Source organism: Muscardinus avellanarius (assembly GCF_963383645.1).
Source record: "Muscardinus avellanarius genome assembly, chromosome: 10".
Taxonomy (NCBI): domain Eukaryota; kingdom Metazoa; phylum Chordata; class Mammalia; order Rodentia; family Gliridae; genus Muscardinus; species Muscardinus avellanarius.
In genome coordinates this window covers 80,342,605-80,361,475 of record NC_137796.1, presented here as the reverse complement: position 1 = coordinate 80,361,475, position 18,871 = coordinate 80,342,605, and the positions used below count along the sequence as shown (strand labels likewise).

At 46.8% G+C, this 18,871-nt stretch overlaps 1 protein-coding gene across 17 annotated transcripts in view; it reads right to left on the bottom strand.

Annotated features, from left to right (window-relative positions):
* Nucleotides 1-18,871, bottom strand: part of CUX1 (cut like homeobox 1) — a gene marked incomplete at both ends in the record, with an annotated part of 398,444 nt that overhangs the window by 61,369 nt on the left and 318,204 nt on the right. For 9 of the 17 annotated variants that reach the window (XM_080702661.1, XM_080702646.1, XM_080702647.1 and 6 more), the window contains one exon: nt 18,753-18,849. In XM_080702661.1, coding sequence (XP_080558787.1) covers nt 18,753-18,849 — 97 coding nt within the window. Of the gene's footprint in view, nt 1-2,831; nt 2,889-3,514; nt 3,681-5,371; nt 6,202-14,483; nt 14,586-15,850; nt 15,917-17,083; nt 17,756-18,752; nt 18,850-18,871 lie in introns of all 17 variants that reach the window. The other 8 variants (XM_080702654.1, XM_080702655.1, XM_080702645.1 and 5 more) reach the window with 4 other exon arrangements.

The following is an 18,871-nucleotide window of genomic DNA, read 5'->3' as shown; positions in this document are numbered from 1 at the left end:
ACAAAGCACCTGGGAGATGTGCTTGGATTCTCAGGACCTGATTTGTATGTCTCACCACTGTCCAGAAACAAACCAGGTGTGGGTTGGAATCACTTTCCTGAAGCCACCTGTGTCTAGCATGCTCCAGAAAACAGATGGAGCTGCTGCCCAGGACAGAGTATCTTTCTGAGTTGAAGGGCCTCTAGGACAGATTCCAGTAGTAGCCATGGTGAGAAGGAATCAGAATCTGGTGGGAACCTCCGGACAGAGGTTTCCTCTGCCTTTGAGGGGAGCCACAGTGAAAACTCCTTTTTTTTAAACTGTCAAGAAAGAGTCCAGAATCTCTTAGTCATCAATCTCAAGGATTTACTGATACCACCAAAACAGAATAGTCCCATTTAAAAAAAATCTAAATCTCATACACTGTAAGCATAGATAATTTAACTTTCAGAAACATTTTAAAAAATAAAATAAAGAAGTCTCAAACCACCTCCAATCCTGTCACTGTTATGATAGTTCTTTTGCATTCTGACAAGCACCTTGTAGTCTTCCTGGACCAGAGACACATTTTTGCTCAGCTACTACCATGATATAAAACCCCCTTTCTCTTTGTGCTTAAGAAAGAGTTTCTCATTTTTCTCCATAGAAACCATTAATTATGGTTTCTCCTGGTGGCCTCCCTATTGCTGACTGACAGCAAGAGTGTTGGGCCTGTGGCCGACCTTTCCTCTTGCCAGGGTGACATGGAGAGAGGCCCATCTGACAACTCTTTGCAAAAGCGACTGGCAAGTTCTGCTATGTTGCTTTATGCAGAGTCTTTTCACCTCCCTCTATCTCGCTTTCAATCTGCAGATGCCCCAAGAGTTTTAAATGATTTTATCCTATAAAGTAAGTCTATATTTTATAAATATTTGCATTTCTCTTAGGAGCTCAGCAGGCTTTACCTAGGTAGGAAATGTGACTGTCATATAAACATTCTAGCATGGTGGCTCTGATCTGCTAGGGCAAAAACAAGTCCTTCCTCAAGGATGTGTTCAGACACGGAGGTTTTGGCATGGATCATGGGAGACCTGGACTGAGGAGATTGTGTTTTATTTAGGAACAAGAGGTTCTGCTCTACCAAGCATCAGCCCCACTTTGCCAAGTTCAGCCCTGCCTCTGATGGGGCAGCAATGCTCTCGGGAGTTTAGGGAGAGGCCAGCATCCCAATAGAGCAGAGGTTGGGCTAATTTTCCATGCAAATGTCCACAAAACTCCAGCACAAACAACTGCACCCATTATTTTTCCTACCTTATCTTGAATGTGAGCTGGGGCTATGGGGGTCTCTGACACTTGCTAATTAATTGGCGAACTCAGAAATGAAGTGAGAATGCAGGCACCTGACCCTTCCTCAGGTGGACAGCCACCCCACTTGGAAGTCCAGTGGTGGGAACCATAGTATGGGTGGGGTATGCCCTTTTGTCTACTGTTTTGGACAAAACCAAATCAGAACAGCTAACCACAAAAGCCTCCATTGGAAACTTGGATGCCAGCGCTGTGCTCTGGCTGCATCTGCGCGTGGGTTTGGGATCTCTTGGCAGCAGCCGCTGTGAGGCCGACCAGCTGTTCCCCTCACTGTACATGTGTCCCCTCGTAAACCTAGCAAGCTGGCGGGCTTCATGCTCCTCACTTAGCTTTGTTTGTGTTTTCAATGAATCAATGGGATATGAAGACTAATCAACATATTTAGAAAAATAAAGAAAAGAAAAAAGGAGAACGGCTCGGGATGCCGGCTGTTCCTGAGAGCTGGGTGAGAAAAGCTGGGCTCTCACTGTGGGCTCAGCAAGAGGGAGCGGTGGCTGGATGGGATGCAGGAGGAGCCCAGGAATGGCGGTCACACTTGGTGCTACAGCTGGGAGGCCTCAGGCAGAGAGAACAGGTATGACCAGAGACCTCAAGGCTCTTTAAGGCCAACAGGAGAGGAGGCCCAGGCTTCTCAGCCTGTACCTGCCACTTATTCCCAGGCTGCAGTTCAGCCTCAGCCCCTCTTGAGCACCACTGGCTCTCCATCCAATCACACCATGAGTTGTCCTCAGGGTCTTCTCTCCTGCTACCTCATGCTCATACCCTATCTGCCCTGTATTCTCTTACTCAAAGATTGCCTGGAGGTCTTCCAAATGGATGAGATGTTCCTACCACAATCCTGCTGGGATAGCGATGCCTGTGTCTTGTCTCCTCCTGTTAGACCAGAAGCCCCCGAATATGGACCCTGCCTCTGACTTAGTTCTCAACCCTGAACACAGGGCTTCATGCCTGCCAACCAAGAGAGGAATGGAGGGACAGAGCAGGTATATAAACATCATGGCAATTTCTCCTCTCAGCTGTCACCTCTTCTGTTTGCCATTAGAAAGGTTGCCAAGGAGGGATTCAGGTACCAGCAGGATGTTGTACTCTTTCTTCTTACACTTCATAGAAATCTTATTTGTAGTAGCTTAAACTTACAAACAAAATGTGCCTCGATAGATAAACAGTAATAGATATTGGGGTGCACGTGCATCACAAGACTCTACTCAGCAAAGAAAAGGAACAAATTATGAACTGACTGGATCTTAAGGACATTATGTCCAGTGAAAAAAGCTGATCCCCAAAGGACATTTCTTGTATGATTTTTATCCATAGGACTTGCAAAATGACAGCATGGTAGAGATGGAGAACCAGGGTGGTGGTGGCCAGGGTGAGGGACAGGAGAGTGTACTCTCAGCTCATTGGCTCCAGATCCAGGGAACCCTCTGAGTCATCCCAGTACAGGCTGGAGGAAGGAGATCACAAAAAACAGTGGAAGATTTCACATGAACCAGAAGTGGGGTAGTTACCTGAGCTCACACAGCCCTGCTGGAGGGGGTCCTGCAGCGATGTCACTGAGTGGAGAACTAGAGGAGAGAAAGGCACAATTAGGCAGGGAAGTAGCTCAGGGCTTTGAGCTTCCTCACTGAATGAGGTTATCAGAAGGGATAGCAGGAGACCCCATAAGGGCTAAGTAAGAGGGGAGGGAGGGAGGTTCCCATAGCTCACAGCCAGGGTCAGGACCCCATGACAGGACAGGGATCACACAGGCCTGGAAAGCACTGCCTGTACAGAGCCAAGGCCCTGGGCTGTAAGCAGGTGGAAGCCACTGCCTGTGATGCTTTTACTTCTGTGCCTTTGGCTGGTTTTCCTTCCTAATTCCCTGATTTAGCTACTTGACTTTTACCTATATTTATGTATAAACAGCACTTTCTTAATTGGTAACTCATTTTCTGCTGCTTATAAAATTAGCCAGGCACAATCTTCTCTCTTCTAAAAACTAAAGTCAGTCCCATGACAACAGGTTTGGAGGGAGGGGCAAGTTCTCTGTCTCTCAGGACAGCTAGCAGCTAAGTGGGGGTGCTTGCCTCTCTGAATAGATCCTGTCCCCCTTCCTGGCAGTGGCTCGAACAAGGCAGGAGCTGCCACTGCCAGGCTTGCTGAGATGGTGGCTTGGGCTTTCCCCACGTTCCTCTGGGCAGGCTGCCCTTACCTGGCCCTTGCTGTTGCCCCTGCACAGGCAGCACGCCCTGGCCCAGCTCGCCGTTCAGCCAGAGCTGCATCCGGATGAAGGGTTCTCGGCCTTTCTGGGTCAGCTTGCTCCATGGCTTTGGCCGAGACAGCATGTCACTGACACTGCCCTGGGACAGGCCCAGCACCTGAAGTGGCAAGCAGAGACACATGGCCATCAGTGCCCATGACACCTCAAGGTGCTTTAGTGCTGCACACATGGCTGAGTAGGGTCATGGGTGCAATGAGGGCACGTAAGGGAACGTGTCTGGGGCTGACTTCTGAGCACAGAACCATGGCCTGGTAGACAGTGACAGTTCGGGGTGGGAGGTAAGTTCTCCATGCTCACTGGTGGGCTGACCTGGCCAGGGCTGGAGTTCTAAGCAGGCTACCTCTATGGTGGCAGCTCCAGCTCCCAGGGATGGGGGCTGTGTTTTTGCTCAAGGGTCTGGATCCTGCAGGGCTATCACCCTGACAACTGAGGAGAAAGCACTGGAGAGCATCTTGTTCTTTGCCAGGAAAGGCTGGAGTACTGGGCTCAGGACCCCTCAAAAGGCAGGAGTGGGGATACGGAGGGACAAGTAAAGCCAGGCTAATCTGCCCAGGGTCACTCTCCCTGTTCACATCCTGCTCATAGGAAGGGGCCCAGAGGTGAGCTAGTGGGGACGGGGAGCTAGTCTGGGAGTAACGTTCAGCTGCAGATGATCGACAAGTTGCATGTACACAGCCGAGTATTCTGACGCTCACATATGGCCATACATATGTATAGGCACAAACACCCCACCCAGGACACAGATGCAGCCCAGGGATATTTAGGGGCCGCATCCGATCATTCTTTGAAAAGTTCTCAAGTTCCAGAATAAACTGCACTCATGGGCCAAACAAGTGCAACACTATTAAGTCTTTGCTAAATTTAAGGCATGAGCACAAATGTCTATTTAAATGTTCTCAAATGATATTTTTAAAACACTGAACTAGAACTCTCAAGGGACTTTAAATTCTCATCCTTCTTTCTACACACCCCCATCACCTTTTGCAAAACCAAGACAAAGAGTTCACAAACACTGTAAAGATGGACTGCATAGTATGCTACAAACACTTGTGCTAAAGGTAGGGCAGGGCAGGGGTGGGTGTGAGTGACATGGGCCCCTTTGGGACCTCTGCTGATCCAGTCACGTGCTCCCTTGCGAGGCTGCCTTCCAGGTGAGTGGAACACTTATAGTTATGTTTAGCAATTCATTACTCAATCTAAAATGATATTGGGGCATTATGTTTTAGATTTTACAGGCATGGTAAATCTCTATTATCAGAAGTTATCACCTGGGAAGTGCTACGAAAAGAAAGGTCTGGAAGCTTACCCTTAAATAATTATATCTTCGTGAGCCAGGGAGGGATACTGTAAAAACAAGGACCACCCTAGGCAGTTCTGCTAGGGGTACTATGGGTATGTATTCTGGGCAAGCACTTTTCCTCTCTGGCCAGAACCTATCTTTGGCCAAAACGGCCTGCAGAGGTGCCTCTTGGCTCTACTTGGCAGCGGAGGCTGGACCTGGACATAGTATTTGCCAGCTTGGGGCAGGTAGTTAACTTCCCTGAACCTTAGTTCCTTATCTGTCACATGATGGCTTTTCCAGCCACTCCACAGTATAGTGGAGAGGTCCACAGGAAGGCACAAGGTGGGAAGCCTAACCCAGAACCTGGTCTATGAAGGTTGGAAGTAAATGACACATAATGCTCTTGGGTCAATTAAAATGAGTACTGGTCACACCCTCTAATTGGATACTTAGTCCTAAGCCCTGAGAAGAGAGGGGAGCCCCAGCTCCCAGATGCAATCCCTTACCTTCTCCCCAAAGATCCTCTGACAGATGCCGTTCTTGGCCAGCTTCTCTTTAACCTGCCGGGTGAGCTCAATGGTGTCCACCTCTTGGTACATGTAGATCTCGTACTGCTCAGGGGTTAGCGGAGGGACTGAGGGCTTGGCAGGCTTTGCCATGGGCACAATTGGGGAGGAAGGCAGAGGACTGTTCTGGGGTGTCTCACTGCGGCTGGCTCCAGTGAGACTCAGCTCTGAGCTCTGGGAGTACGGGGACTCGGCGTTGGGCCACTCTTTCCAGTACTCTGATGACGATGAAGGTCCCTGGAGCTGGCTGCGCTCAGCCCGCGGCTGGCTGCTGCCCTTTTCTTTCCCACTGCCTGCTTCTTCAACCTTTGTCTCTTCAGAAGAGGTGGGGTTTCTTCTCTCGGGCTGCACAGGGCTCCACCAGTGGTCCTTCCACCCACTGCCACGGCCCAGCTCGCTCTTTACGTGCCTCAGGACTCCTTGTGCAGCATCGGCTGCTCCCTGTGGGTCCAGTCCAGGCATATCCTGGGCCTCTTTTTTGAGGGCAGGGCTATTGGGCAGAGTCGAGGCACTGGCCTCGGGCGCTGCGGAAGTTTTCTTCAGGGAGAGAGCCAGAGGAGAGTAACTGGACACAGTGGACATGGGTGAGGCAGACAGGAGCTTGGGTGTCAGGAGGGCGAGGTCGGGCTGGGATAGTGGTGCTGGTTTTAAGGCGGGGTCCAGGGCAGCCTGCTGGGCCTCCATTTCCCGGCGGGCTTGCTGCAGGATGGAGCGGATGGCATCGTCGGAGTTCCCACTACTTGATGTGGAAGACGGCTGGGTTGGCTCTGCTGTAAAGAGCAAACACAAAGGTGAAATTGTAGTGGGACTGTCCTCTGTGGCTCTGTGCTCCACTGTACCTTGACCTACTGCTTGGCAGAGATTATCTGGGAGAAACATGCTGTGCTGTTTTCCCATCAATGAAACATCTATGCATCTTGTCTGAGCAGCAAGCACAGAGGACAGACACTTCTGTTAGATGGGCCTCTGGCCTATCACACACCAGATGAATTTCTTATCAGAGTGTGACCCGGGGGGAGGCATGGAAATGCTCAGGGTCATGCCCTTATGAACTTCCTTTCCTGGGAAGTTTTATTTTATTATTGTTTATCTGAATTCATTCTGAATTCATGACTTTAATGAATAAATTATGGTAAGCTTTTCTGTTGATTCTATCATATTCTTGATCCTAAAATCTCTAACATTGTTCCTGATACATAGTAGGTACTCATATTTATGTTGAAAGAATAAAAGCATAGAGAAAGGCACACAGAGCTATAGAACAATCAAAACAAAACTTTCAAATAATGTATTAAACCAATGGTATTAACTAAGGCCTTAAAACAACACCTTAGGATCAGTAGTACTGATGTTGGGAATGCAAGGATGGCTATTCAGGAGTGATAGTAATAGATCAAATGAAAGAAACACGAGTAGCCAACTGATGCCCATAATGCATGACGAAATTCCATATCTACTTGATACAGTCCTTATCTAGCTAGGAAATAAGGTAACATCCTTTATAGGTTTGTAGAAATAGACTGCCGGGCATGGTGGCACATGTTTGTAATCCCAGCGCTTGGAGGCAAAGACAGGAGGATCACACAGGTTCAAGGCCATCCTCAGCTACCTAGTGAGGCTCTCAGCAACTTAGTGAGACCTTGTATCCAAATAAAGTATAAGAGACTTCCGGGAAGATGGCGACAGAGAAGAGCGGGGCTTAAGAGCCCCGCTAACAACCAATCTCCATTACCACAAAATCAGCGCCTTTCATAGCCAGAAAACACCATCATCAGTGAAACAAAAAATCACCAGGCTCCAGAGAGAAAGCGGACTGAGAACAGAGCCACAGAGGAGATAACCGGCCTCACGCCCGAGGACGCGGCAGACGCGGCAGCAGCGCCATACTGCCGGCGGCACCGGCGAATTCATGGGACGGCTACAGCAAGCCGAGGTGAGCCACTGCGGAACAGCCAGGCGGGATTTCTCCACGTAGAGAGCATCTAAAGCTCCCAGTGGCCGAGCTCAGCACACGCTGCAGGGATTCAGAGTGGAAATCAAAACCAAGAAGAAAAACACCAGCCCCACAGCCGAGGGCATAGCAGCGGCGCCATATTGCCACCGGCGGCAGCAGCACCGAATTCAGCGAGGCCAGTACAGCTACATCTGCGTACTCAAGAACAGTGAGTCAAATTGAGGGCCACAGAGGAGAAATCCCAGTACTGTACTCCCTGGGACTTGACCCAGTGGGGGAGGGGTGGTGGCAGAGATATCACACCATAGGAGAACGTGCAACCTGGCACCCCCCACAGTCTAAAGCAGCCTCTATCGACTCTCTGGGTCGGAGACTCTGTGATAAAACCCAGTAAAGGAGTAGTGGGGTCTGAGATACTACTGACTCGAGATCCAGAACACCTTAAGTGAAGTCATAGTGACCCAAGGGAAGAACCCAGAGAAGGCACAAACTTCCCAAATCATGGGAAAGAGGAATAATACTGGAGCAATGAATGCCCACAACCCCACAACATCAGAACCCGATAAAACAGAAAATCAGAGATTTCTAGAAGATCAAATCAGGAAAATAACTGTAGAAATAATAGAGGTGCTTCGAAAAGAACTCAGAGAGAGCCAAAAAGAGATAAAGGATGCAATTAATGAAGTAAAGGCCTCAATTCAAAGCACAAACAACCGATTAGAACACACGGAGAACAGAATCTCGCTCTTAGAAGATGAGCAATCCAAAAATGAACGCATAGTTTCTAATCTAGAAAAAAATATCCGACAGCAGGAATCTGATATTGAAGAAATATGGGCCCATTTTAAGAGAGCTAACCTAAGAATAATTGGAATAGAGGAGGGAAAAGAAAGTGAAACCAAAGGGATCAACAATCTCTTCAAGGAAGTAATAGCAGAAAATTTTCCAGACATAGAGCAAGAGGTCGATACACAGGTCCAGGAAACTTATAGAACTCCCTTCAGACAGGATTGGAGAAGAGGATCCCCACGCCACATAATTGTCAAAATGACCAATGTGGAAGCCAAGCAGAGAATCTTAAAGGCAACAAAAGCAAAGGGCCAAGTGACATTCAGAGGCAAACCAATTAGAATCACTCCAGACTTCCCAAACCAAGTTATGAGAGCCAGAAGGGCTTGGAGTAACATATTCCAAACTCTGAAAGAAAACAACTTCCAGCCAAAAATTTCCTACCCAGCAAAACTTTCTATCAAATTAGATGGAAAAATAAGAAGCTTCCACGACAAACAGAAACTGAAGGAATTTATGTCTTCAAAACCAGCACTAGAGAAAATACTCAAAGAGATTAACTACAAAGAAGAAATAGGTAACACACTCCAGAACTAGAGAAACAAGATTTTCCATCCAACAGACAACTAAGATTGGTTATCTGTGGAGATTCATTATTTATGTTAGTCTTTTACCTATCTCTAAATTGTATTGTTTGCTTTTATTGTTGCTAATTTTTAGGATTTCTAGTTGGAATATTAATATACCTTCAGATATAGCATTTGGAAATATTTTATCCCATTCTATTAGTAACTGTTAACTCTGTTTACATCGTCTTTGGATATACAATTTTTTTTTTATTTTTTAGGGAGTTTGTATACTCCTCTGTTGCCTGTGCCATTGAAATCATAACCAAGAAATCACTGCCAATTTCAATGTTGTGAGGTTTAATGACCCAGATTTTCCCCTAAAAGTTTATAGTCTTAAGATTTATATTTAGGTCTATTATCTATTTTGAGTTAATATTTGTATATGGGATTAGGTAAGGGTCCAATTTTATTATTTTCCATGTAATTATTATTTTTTAACAATATTTAGTTAAAAGATTAATATTTCCACCACCAAATGTTCGTGTAAACCTTGTCAAAAATAACTTGACAATATAGGGAAGAATTTAGCTCTAAGCTTTTATTTAACTCCAATGGTTTATATATCTGCCTTTAGAATAGTACTACACTGTTTCAATTATTGTAGCTTTATATGGTTTGAAATCAGAAAATATATATCTTCTAGCTTTGTTCTTTTTCAAGATCGTTTTGGGTACCTAGAGTCCATATTCCATATTAGGATAGATTTTTTTCTGAAAAATAAATATATAAATATATGATAGTTTCACCTAAAAAATAGAAAAAAGATATTCTCTGGTAAGAAAGAAAGCAAAAAGAAATATTGAAATGTTATCTTTAAGTCATCAAAAGCTTGGTATCAGACAAATGAAACTGTTATGTGAGATTATCATTTTTAATTTTAGATAAATTGCCATAATACTAGATGTCAACTACTAAGCCAAGCACTGGAGGGAGGGATGGGGAGAGAATGGGGTGGGGATTGGGTAGGGGCTGACTGGGAAAAGTGTGCATGTATGTCTACAAAAGTATGTATCCTACTATGATGTATGAATACAGTGCACCAATAAAAATAAATAAATAAATTAAAAAAAAACAAATAAAGTATAAAATAGGTCTGGGTGTATAGCCTGGAGGTAGAAAAGCCCCTGGGTTCCACCCCCAGTACCACATAAACACACACACAAAAGAAATAGACTAATATGAGTCCCTTCTTATAATAAATGGAAACTATGAATCACTTAAAAAAAGGTAACCAGTTTTAATTAAAGGAAAATGTGAATCAAATCTTTTGGACATGCTGGGAGTGGTGGTGCACTCTTGTAAATCTAGTACTTGGGAGGCCAAGACAGGAGGATCACAAGTTTGCCGCCAGCCTCAGCTACTTAGTGAGACTCTCTGCAACTTAGTAAGACCCTATTTCAAAATAAAGAATAAGCGGGCGTGGTGGTGTACACTTGTAATCCCCGCGCTTGGGAGGTGGAGACAGGAGGACTGCGCAGGTTCAAAACCAGCCTCTCTGGCTTAAGAGACCCTGTTTCCAAATAAAAAATATAAAATAGGTCTGGGAGTATATCCTGGAGGTAGAAGGGTTCCATCCCCAGTACCACCACCACCACCAAAAAAAAAAAAAAAAAAAAGGACTGGGGCAGGGCGTGGTGGCACACACTTGTAATCCCAGCACTTTTTTGGGCAGTTCTGGGGATGAAACCCAGGGGCATTCTAACTCCAAGCTACACCCCTAGCCCTATTTTTATTCTTTTTTGAGACAGGGTTTGACTGAGTTTCAAAGGGCCTAAGTAGCTGAGGCTGGCTGCAACTGCAATCCTCCTGTCTTAGCCTCCCAAATGCTGGGATTATAAGTATGCGCCACCACGCCTGGCTTTCTTGGAGAATTTTAAACTCAACATTAGTTCTACTGTGCTACATCCCACAACTCCTGCATTTCTGAACTTTGGAAGCATGACTCCTGTTAATAACTATAACAAGAGACCATAGTCTCCTGGTGATCAGTGGCTAAATTTGGGCAAGCTCATTCTGTCCCGGCGATGCCTGTGGTGTGGCCAGCATCAGAGAGCCTTACTGAAGGGCAGGGGAGGGTAGGGCCAGTGGAGTTCCAGAGGAGGCCTTAGCCCAGGAACCTGGGACTCTGTGGTCCAGAGAAGTCAGAGGAACTCAGAATTTGCACCTGTATGTGTGGGACAGCTGACAGACTGATCAATGATGAACTAGGGCTTATTAAGATGCACTTGGCCAGGCCGTGGCTGAGAACTACTGGGCATAGTGCTCCTTCAGGAGGTCCTGGCTTTGACATTTGGGAGTCAAATCACATGCCTTCACTCCCATCAGATGGCTCTTCATCTACTCTACTTCATATATGTTAAAAGAAGACTAAAACTTCCAATGCCAAAAATAACAATGACAACTTTTTTTGCCTGGTTCTGATGATTGAACTCACGGCCTAGCATATGCTAAAGGCAAACACTCTACTGCTGAACTACACCTTCTGCACTCCCTTTGAAGATTTTTAAAAATTTTTTGAGAAAGGTTCTCACTAAGTTGACTGGGCTGGTTTTTAAATTTTTGATCCCCTGCCTCAGCTTCCTGAGTAGCTGGGATTACAGGCACTTACCACTCTCATTACCAGTCAGTTTTCCTCAAGAACCTTTCTACCTAAGAGAGGGCCTTCTTTTCTCCACCTTGGGCAGCTCATGGTGTTGCAGATGAAGGAACCACGGCTCGAGGAAGAAATGAGTGGTGAAGGGTATTCCACCTCACAGTGGGCTTTCCCTGTCTGAGTTTCCACCAGGGCTGCACTGCTAAGAGCTCTGGCTGTTGGACCACTAGGAGGCGGCTTGACTCTGACTCGGGGGATGGGGGGCGGTACAATATCCAGACTGGATCGAAGGTTCCATTTGCTGTCAGGCTGAGACCCTCCAGGACAACGTCCTACCTTGCTGGGACCTTCAGGAGAAGGATCTTCAGATGCAACAGAGAGGCAAGTGCTAGCACTAGAGTTGGGAGACTGGGGTTTCCATGTAGCCTACCATCTCATGACTTTGGGCAAATTATTTGAACTCTGAGGCTGAGATGGATAACCAAGAATAACAGGATGACAAAACCCATCCTCCAGGTCTTAAACATTCAGTTTGAGCAGGGTGAGGTAGGGGAGATGCCCAGCTCAGGCCCACTATCTAGAGGGGAGGATCAAGTGAGTAGCCAGCAGGTGGTCTATTCTCAGCTGTCATGCTGCCAGACCAGGCAGGAGTGACTAGGCCTGCGGGGGCCTGCAGAGCAGGGCTTCGTTGGAATGGAGCAGGCTGAACCTCAATTCAGTGCCCTTCCTCACAGGTGTGATCTGCAGCATGGCGCCCTTCCCTAATAATCAAAGTTCAACCAGAGAAAAGCCGAAGCAGAGGTTCTGTCCTTTCAGAAAATGTGGCTCTCCAGGGGCTCAGATTCTGGGTTGGACAGCTACCCCTAGAGGCTATCTGCTCCTTCCTGGCAACATTCAGGTCCATCACACAATTGTTAGGGCTTATTTTTTGCCCATTCTTTTACAGTCGCATTTGGTTGAGTATTATTATAACCCACTAACAAAAGCCTGCACTGGATTTAAAAAAGGATCTTTGAGCCCGACATGGTAGTGCATGCTTATAATCCCAGTATTTTCAAGGGTGATATAGCAGGATTGCAACTTCATGGCCAGCCTTCAGCTACCTAGTGAGGCCCTCTGCACCTTAGTGATACCCTGCTTCAAAATAAAGAATAAAAAAATAGGGTTGTGGGTATAGCTTGGAGGCAGAATGTTCTTGGGTTCAAACCCCAGTACCACACACACACACAAATCTTTAATAAAACTACCTGCTAATTCAAGGAGTTTCTAAACTAGGAGGACATTTTTTTTTTTTTTTTTTTTTGGCGGGTTTGGGGATGGAACCTAGAGGCATTTGACTTCTGAGCTATACCCCTGCCCTATTTTTTATTCTTTATTTTTTGAAACAGGGTCTCACTAAGTTGTGGAGGGCCTCATTAAGTAGAGGCTGTCCGTGAACCGTGATCCTCCAGTCTCAGCCTCCCAAATGCTGAGATTACAAGCATGCTCTACCACGCAGAAGGACATTTTTGAGTCAGTGCCAATGAATGACATTAAGAGAAGAATGGTAGCTAGTGTGGTGTCATAACCATGAAATCCCAGCCGGGCGTGGTGGTGCACGCTTGTAATCCCAGCATTTGGGAGGCTGAGACCGGAGGATTGCGGTTTGCAGACAGCCTCAGCTACTAAGTGAGACCCTCTGCAACTCAGTGAGACCCGGTTTCAAAATAAAGAATAAAAAACAGGGCGGGGGTGTAGTTCGGAGGTCAAATGCCCCTGGGTTCCATCCTCACACTCGCAAAAAACAAAACAAAACAAAACAAAAAAACACAAAAAACCCCCCAACCAACCAACCATACAAAAAAAACCCCATGAAATCCCAATACTTGGGAGGTTGAGTCACAAAAATCATAGGTTTGAGGTTAGCCTTAGCAAAATAGTGAGGCTCTGGTTTTTTAATTTTTGTAGTGATTGGGATTGAATCCAAAGGTACTCTACCTCCAAGATATACCTCCATCTTATTTATTTTGAAACAGGGTCTTGCTGGGATGATGAGTCTTACTACTTGCTGAGGCTGTCCTCGAACCTGCGACTTTCCTGACTCAGCCTCCCAAGTACTGGGATTAAAACTGTGCCCAGAGAGCCGGGCATGGTGGTGCATGCTTGTAATGCCTGCACTTGGGAGGCTGAGACAGGAGGATCGCGCAAGTTTGAAGCCAGCCTCAGCTACTTAGTGAGGCTTTCAGCAACTTAGTGAAACCCTGTTTCCAAATAAAAAAGGTCTGGGAGTATAGACTGGAGGTAGAAAGCCTCTGGGTTCCAACCCCAGTACCACCAAAAAAAAAAAAAAGTGTGCCCGGGCCGGGCGTGGTGGCGCACACTTGTAATCCCCGTGCTTGGGAGGCGGAGAAAGGAGGATGGCGCTGGCTTAAGAGACCCTGTTTCCAAATAAAAAAGTATAAAAATAGGTCTGGGAGTGTAGCCCAGAAGTAGAAGGGTTTCCAGGAACCCCAGTACCACCAAAAAAACAAAGCAAAACAATAAAACCTAAGTGCGCCCGGCTTAAAAAGCTGTTTCAAAATAAAAAATAAGGGCTGGGGATGTTGCGTATAGGTAGAAAGACCTTAAGTTCAATCTCTAGTACCACATTAAAAAAAAATTAGTAAAGACCCTATTTCAAAATAAAAGATAAAGAGCCGGGCGTGGTGGCGCACCATTGTAATCTCAGTGCTTGGGAGGCTTGAGACAGGAGGATCACACAGGTTCAAAGCCAGCCTCAGCTACTTAGTGAGGCTCTCAGAAACTTAGTGAGACCCTGTTTCCAAATAAAGTATAAAATAGGTCTGGGAGGATAGTCTGGAGGTAGAACCCTGGGTTCCACCCCCAGTACCAAAAAAAAAAAAAAAAAAAAAAAAAAAAAAAAAAAAAAAAAAGAAAGGTAACTGTTAGCAAGATACATCACAGACTCCTCTCTGCACATAGCTAAATGCTTGAAAATAGATGCTTATTATGGTTTTTAAAAAAAGTTAATTATAGCTGACCAAAAAATTCAAGACAATTCTTTTAATTAAGTTTGGGAGACAGGGGTTGGGGAAGTGGAGGCCATACCAGTTTTCTGCACTTGGAGTTCCCTCTTGGCTTGTTCCAGGATGGACTTGATTGCTTCGTCAGAACCAGTCTCAGAGGCTCGGATCCGGGTGGTGATGTTACCTGTGGGGAGAAGTCACAGTGATGATATCAAATCCAAACTTCAGAGTGAAAAGTCAGTGCTGTATGTAGACATCATTCTGATAAATGGCCCTGATTTGAGGCTGGTGAAATAAGGAAGCCAGCGGGGCCTTTCATCGGTTTGTACTTGCAGCGAGTGTGACCTCGCAGCATTTATGGAGCCACCGTGCAGGAGGCGTCTGGCCGAACCCACCTCGTGGGAATTGTTATTCTGCCAGCAGGGCAGGCGCTCACTCTCACCTGAGCTGGCCACTGCCCATGGGGCGGTACCAGGGAGGACAGATCATTTAACGCGGTATTAAAAAAAGGATGATAGAGTCAACGGCAATGCTTTTCATGAGTCTTTTAAAAGCATCTCCAACAATTGCTTCAGCTTGGGACTATATTCAGTCTCTGTATGTTTATTTTTCCCAAACCAGAAAAACTGGGAGGGCAAAAGGCTGAGGCCAATCCTCCATCAATCATCAGATGTACCAGGTAAAGAGACATAAGGCTGAACTTAGAAATCTATGTCTACAAACTGTCTTTTTTAAATTTACAAAGAAGGAGAGAAGCCTGCTGAAGGACGAGAGTATGTTCTTTCAGTCGTGTGGTGGTGCTCTGCGGAGCGGCCACACGTGCAGACACCCTGGAGCGACTATGGCCCAGGGGCTGGCCCCAGTTTTTTCTGGAAGCCATCCATACATTTTGATTGTTTACTACCTTACTGAATATGAAGCGCCACATTAAACCATTTAAAAACAACAATACCACCAGGATGAAGCCCCATGATAGATGCAGCTCCAAGGAGCATGGTGGGGTTTCTTACAGGAGAACCAATCTCACTGGGATCTGTCTACTATGTGGAACTCTTGATGTATTTCAGATTTAAAAGTTTAAGGAAGCAGCAATATCTGGTTTGATGCGGTCACCTGATTTTTCTCAGAGCAGAAAACTGTTATTCTTTCCCCTGCTTCTGAGAAAATGGGCCTAGCAGAATTGGAATTGGAGGGGGCTGGGATGGTGCTTGGGGGACTAATCTCAGGGACATTGCTTGTCACTTGGTCTGCGCTCAGTAGAGTACAGGCAGCTCAGGAAGAAGGGACTGGGTGTCCTTGAACCCGTGTTTTGTTTTATACTTACTAGCTGTTTTTCCATCAGGTTCCAGGCCAGAATGACACTGCACAGTTTTAACCCAAATACACAGCTAAGGACATGCTGCTTCCTAGGTTACTGACTGCAAAGAAAAACACCTGCCTGCGACATACCTTCAGACCCATTTCTTCGTTTCGGTACTTCCTGAAATAGTCTGTTCAGGCTCTGGCCTGGATTCTCTGTTGAAAAACAAGTGTGGTAAGAACAAAACAATCAGGGGAATGGTGGCGTCGACGATATGGCTGTGTGACATGAAATCTCAGCCGCCTGTCGCTAAAGAAAAGGGCTCAGGGCTTCCTGTGCAACTTGGGAGCTACTAGAAACTACTGAGAGGCCCTTTCCTGGCTGACCAGCCTGCAGAGGCCACTGCTACCCTGCGAGAAGACATCAACAAGCCTAAGTAGCAGTCTGCAGCATCACTGCCCAGAGGGTCAAAGAAAAGGAGAGCTGCCTCTGAGCAAGTCACCCGCCAGCCCCGAAACGAAGCTCACATTAATCATCCAGAGACATTCAATTTCAGTTAACATCACCATAGAACACTCGGCATTCTTGGTGCAAATTGATGCTGTATGGAACATTTCCCTTCTCTAAGTCTAAATTTCAGGGTGTTTTAAATGCAGTTAACAAATTCCCTCTCTGTTTCCCTATTGAATTAACACATGGATGCCCTGTTCTTAAAAGAGGGGAGGGATTCTTTATATCATGGATGTGATTGATTTTTTTATTATGGAGGATAGGGTAGGAAAGATGTTTGAATAAACCTTTCATGTATTTTACTCAAGGCAGTCATGTTTTGCTTAATGCACTATAAAAATTACTAATGGGACATAAATGACGTAAGGTGACCATAGATGACATACTTTTTGGACGGGTAAAGAGGAGAAAGGCATGTTGATAGGCTCACCCCATATGGCTGGCACTGTTTAAGGATTGGGCTCAATCACTGTTGTGCCAGTAGGCTGGACGGTACTCCAGGGCTGCTCCTCGCATGAGGCCAGCACCCCAGGCCAGTCGGATCCAGGCATGCTAAATGCTCTGGGATACTGTGTATAATGCAATTTCCTCCAACTTAATGCATAGCAATGAGAAGACTGAATTTACTAAGTGTGAGGTATTGAGTGCGATTCCAAGGCCAGCTCTCCCAAATCTTAATGGCTTTAGCTCATGCCAATTGACCCTTGAGCTCTGGAAATGATAAAACTGGACTGAATTTTACCTGATGTGATGTACAAATGTTTCATCACAAACACACACACATACACACACACACACACACACACACACACACACACACACACAGCCTTGTGACAGGCTCACGCTGGCGCCAACTCCTGGGCGTCTCTCACCTCTTTGTCTGCCTTGTATACTGCGAAGGGCCAAGATATTCTGCTCATCCGAGAGGAACTGCTTCATCTTGTGGAAGGGCTCCTTGCCGCGGACAGTCAGCTTATTCCATGGCTTCGGCCGGGCCAGAATCTCACTCACAGACCCTTGAGACAGTCCCAAAACATAATGTCCGAAAATGCGCTGTCCGATATTGTGCTTGATCAGCTGCTCTTTGACCTGCCGGGCAATTTCTGCAGTGTCTATCTCCTCGCCCTCGGAGACGCTCCCAGCACTTTCTGACTGGCTGGGAGATGGGGCCATGCCATTTACATCTGGGCTTTGTTGTAATGGACTTTGGGAAGATATGGAGTTTGTGCTGTATGGACCTGTTGAAAAAATCATGCTTGTGCTTCCTGCTTCCTGCATGGCCTTGGAGTAGAAGGACTGCATTAGCTGTCGTTGGAGGAGAGAGTTTAGTGCAAATTTTCCTGTAGAAGCCAGGGGTAGGCTGGGGCTTGCCAGGGATGAGCTGTAAAAGTCTTGACTTAACCCCGCTGGTGAGAACTGGTGTGTACCATTAGTATTGGAAGCCTGCTCCCCCGTGTTGCGGGGCAACTGAGGAGGAGGGGAGGCCGGCAAGGGTCCAGGGCGCCGACTCTCAGGCTGGTCTTTCCCTTTTCTCCTGGCTGACCCTACAAGGAAGGGCAAACAGAATGCATTATGGGGGATTCAAAAGGGAAAAAAAACCAAGACCAGAATGCAAAGTTTGCCCCACAAAAGGGAAAAAAAAAGTGCAGATTTTACAAGGGCCAATGAGTGTGTTGGTTTGTTTTTCGATTGAATTTGTAAATCAGCCAAACAAGGCCCCCCAAAACAAGCCACATGCATTCATGTTTGCACCTTTCTTGTATGTTGCAGCCTGGAGAATCCCCTGGACAAAGGTTCAAACTGCTAGAGTGACAGGGAGCCGGTAACACACACAGGAAAGAGTTGACAAGTCGAGGGCCTCGCATGGGGCCTCTAGCATTTGAGCTATCACCAGAGGGCCCTGCCTGAGGAGCAGCAAACACTGACATTTTGGGACCGATGGGGTCGCTCACACCACGTGCTCTGAGGCGACTGCACCGTACCGAGTCCACACGATCGAAGGCACGCACATGTTAAGAACGCAATGTCATTGGAGCCCAGAACCTTTACATGTTTACCAGCTGCCAAACCAGAAGCACAGTCAGTGACGCCACCACTTTGGGATGAGCAAAGAAAGGCTAAGGATGGGGGACGTGTCCCCAAGGAAAACCTGACAAAGGAAGAAAAGCGCCACTGAGCCTAGGAGGGTGGGCAACCCCTCTAAGCAGCCCCAGGAGACGCCCCAAGAGATGCTGCGTTCACTTCTGCCCCTGGCCTATTCGCGGCACAACTAGAGAAAGATCAGAAAGCCCAATATCCTCAAGTTGTCCCTCCGGGGATCTCCGCAACGCTGCCCCTAGCTGACCTCCGCAGAAACGCGCATCTTGTTGCGGGGTAAGGCTGAGCATTGAGGATGGGGGACACCCGACACTCAGGGTTAGTCAAGTCCTTGTCAACCAGTGGCGCACCCGCCATGCACGAGCTCAGACTCACGGTTCACCTTCTTCTTCCGTAATCCCTGGAAGCAAACCAAGCACCACACGCGACACCCTGTGCACCTACCGCTCAGGTCGCTGTTAGAGATGCGCAGTGCAGCGTTCTCGGACTGCAGGGAGCGGTTCTTCTCCAGCAGAAGCACCTCCAGGGGCTTGGCCGCATCCTAGATGGGGCAGAGTGGGGCT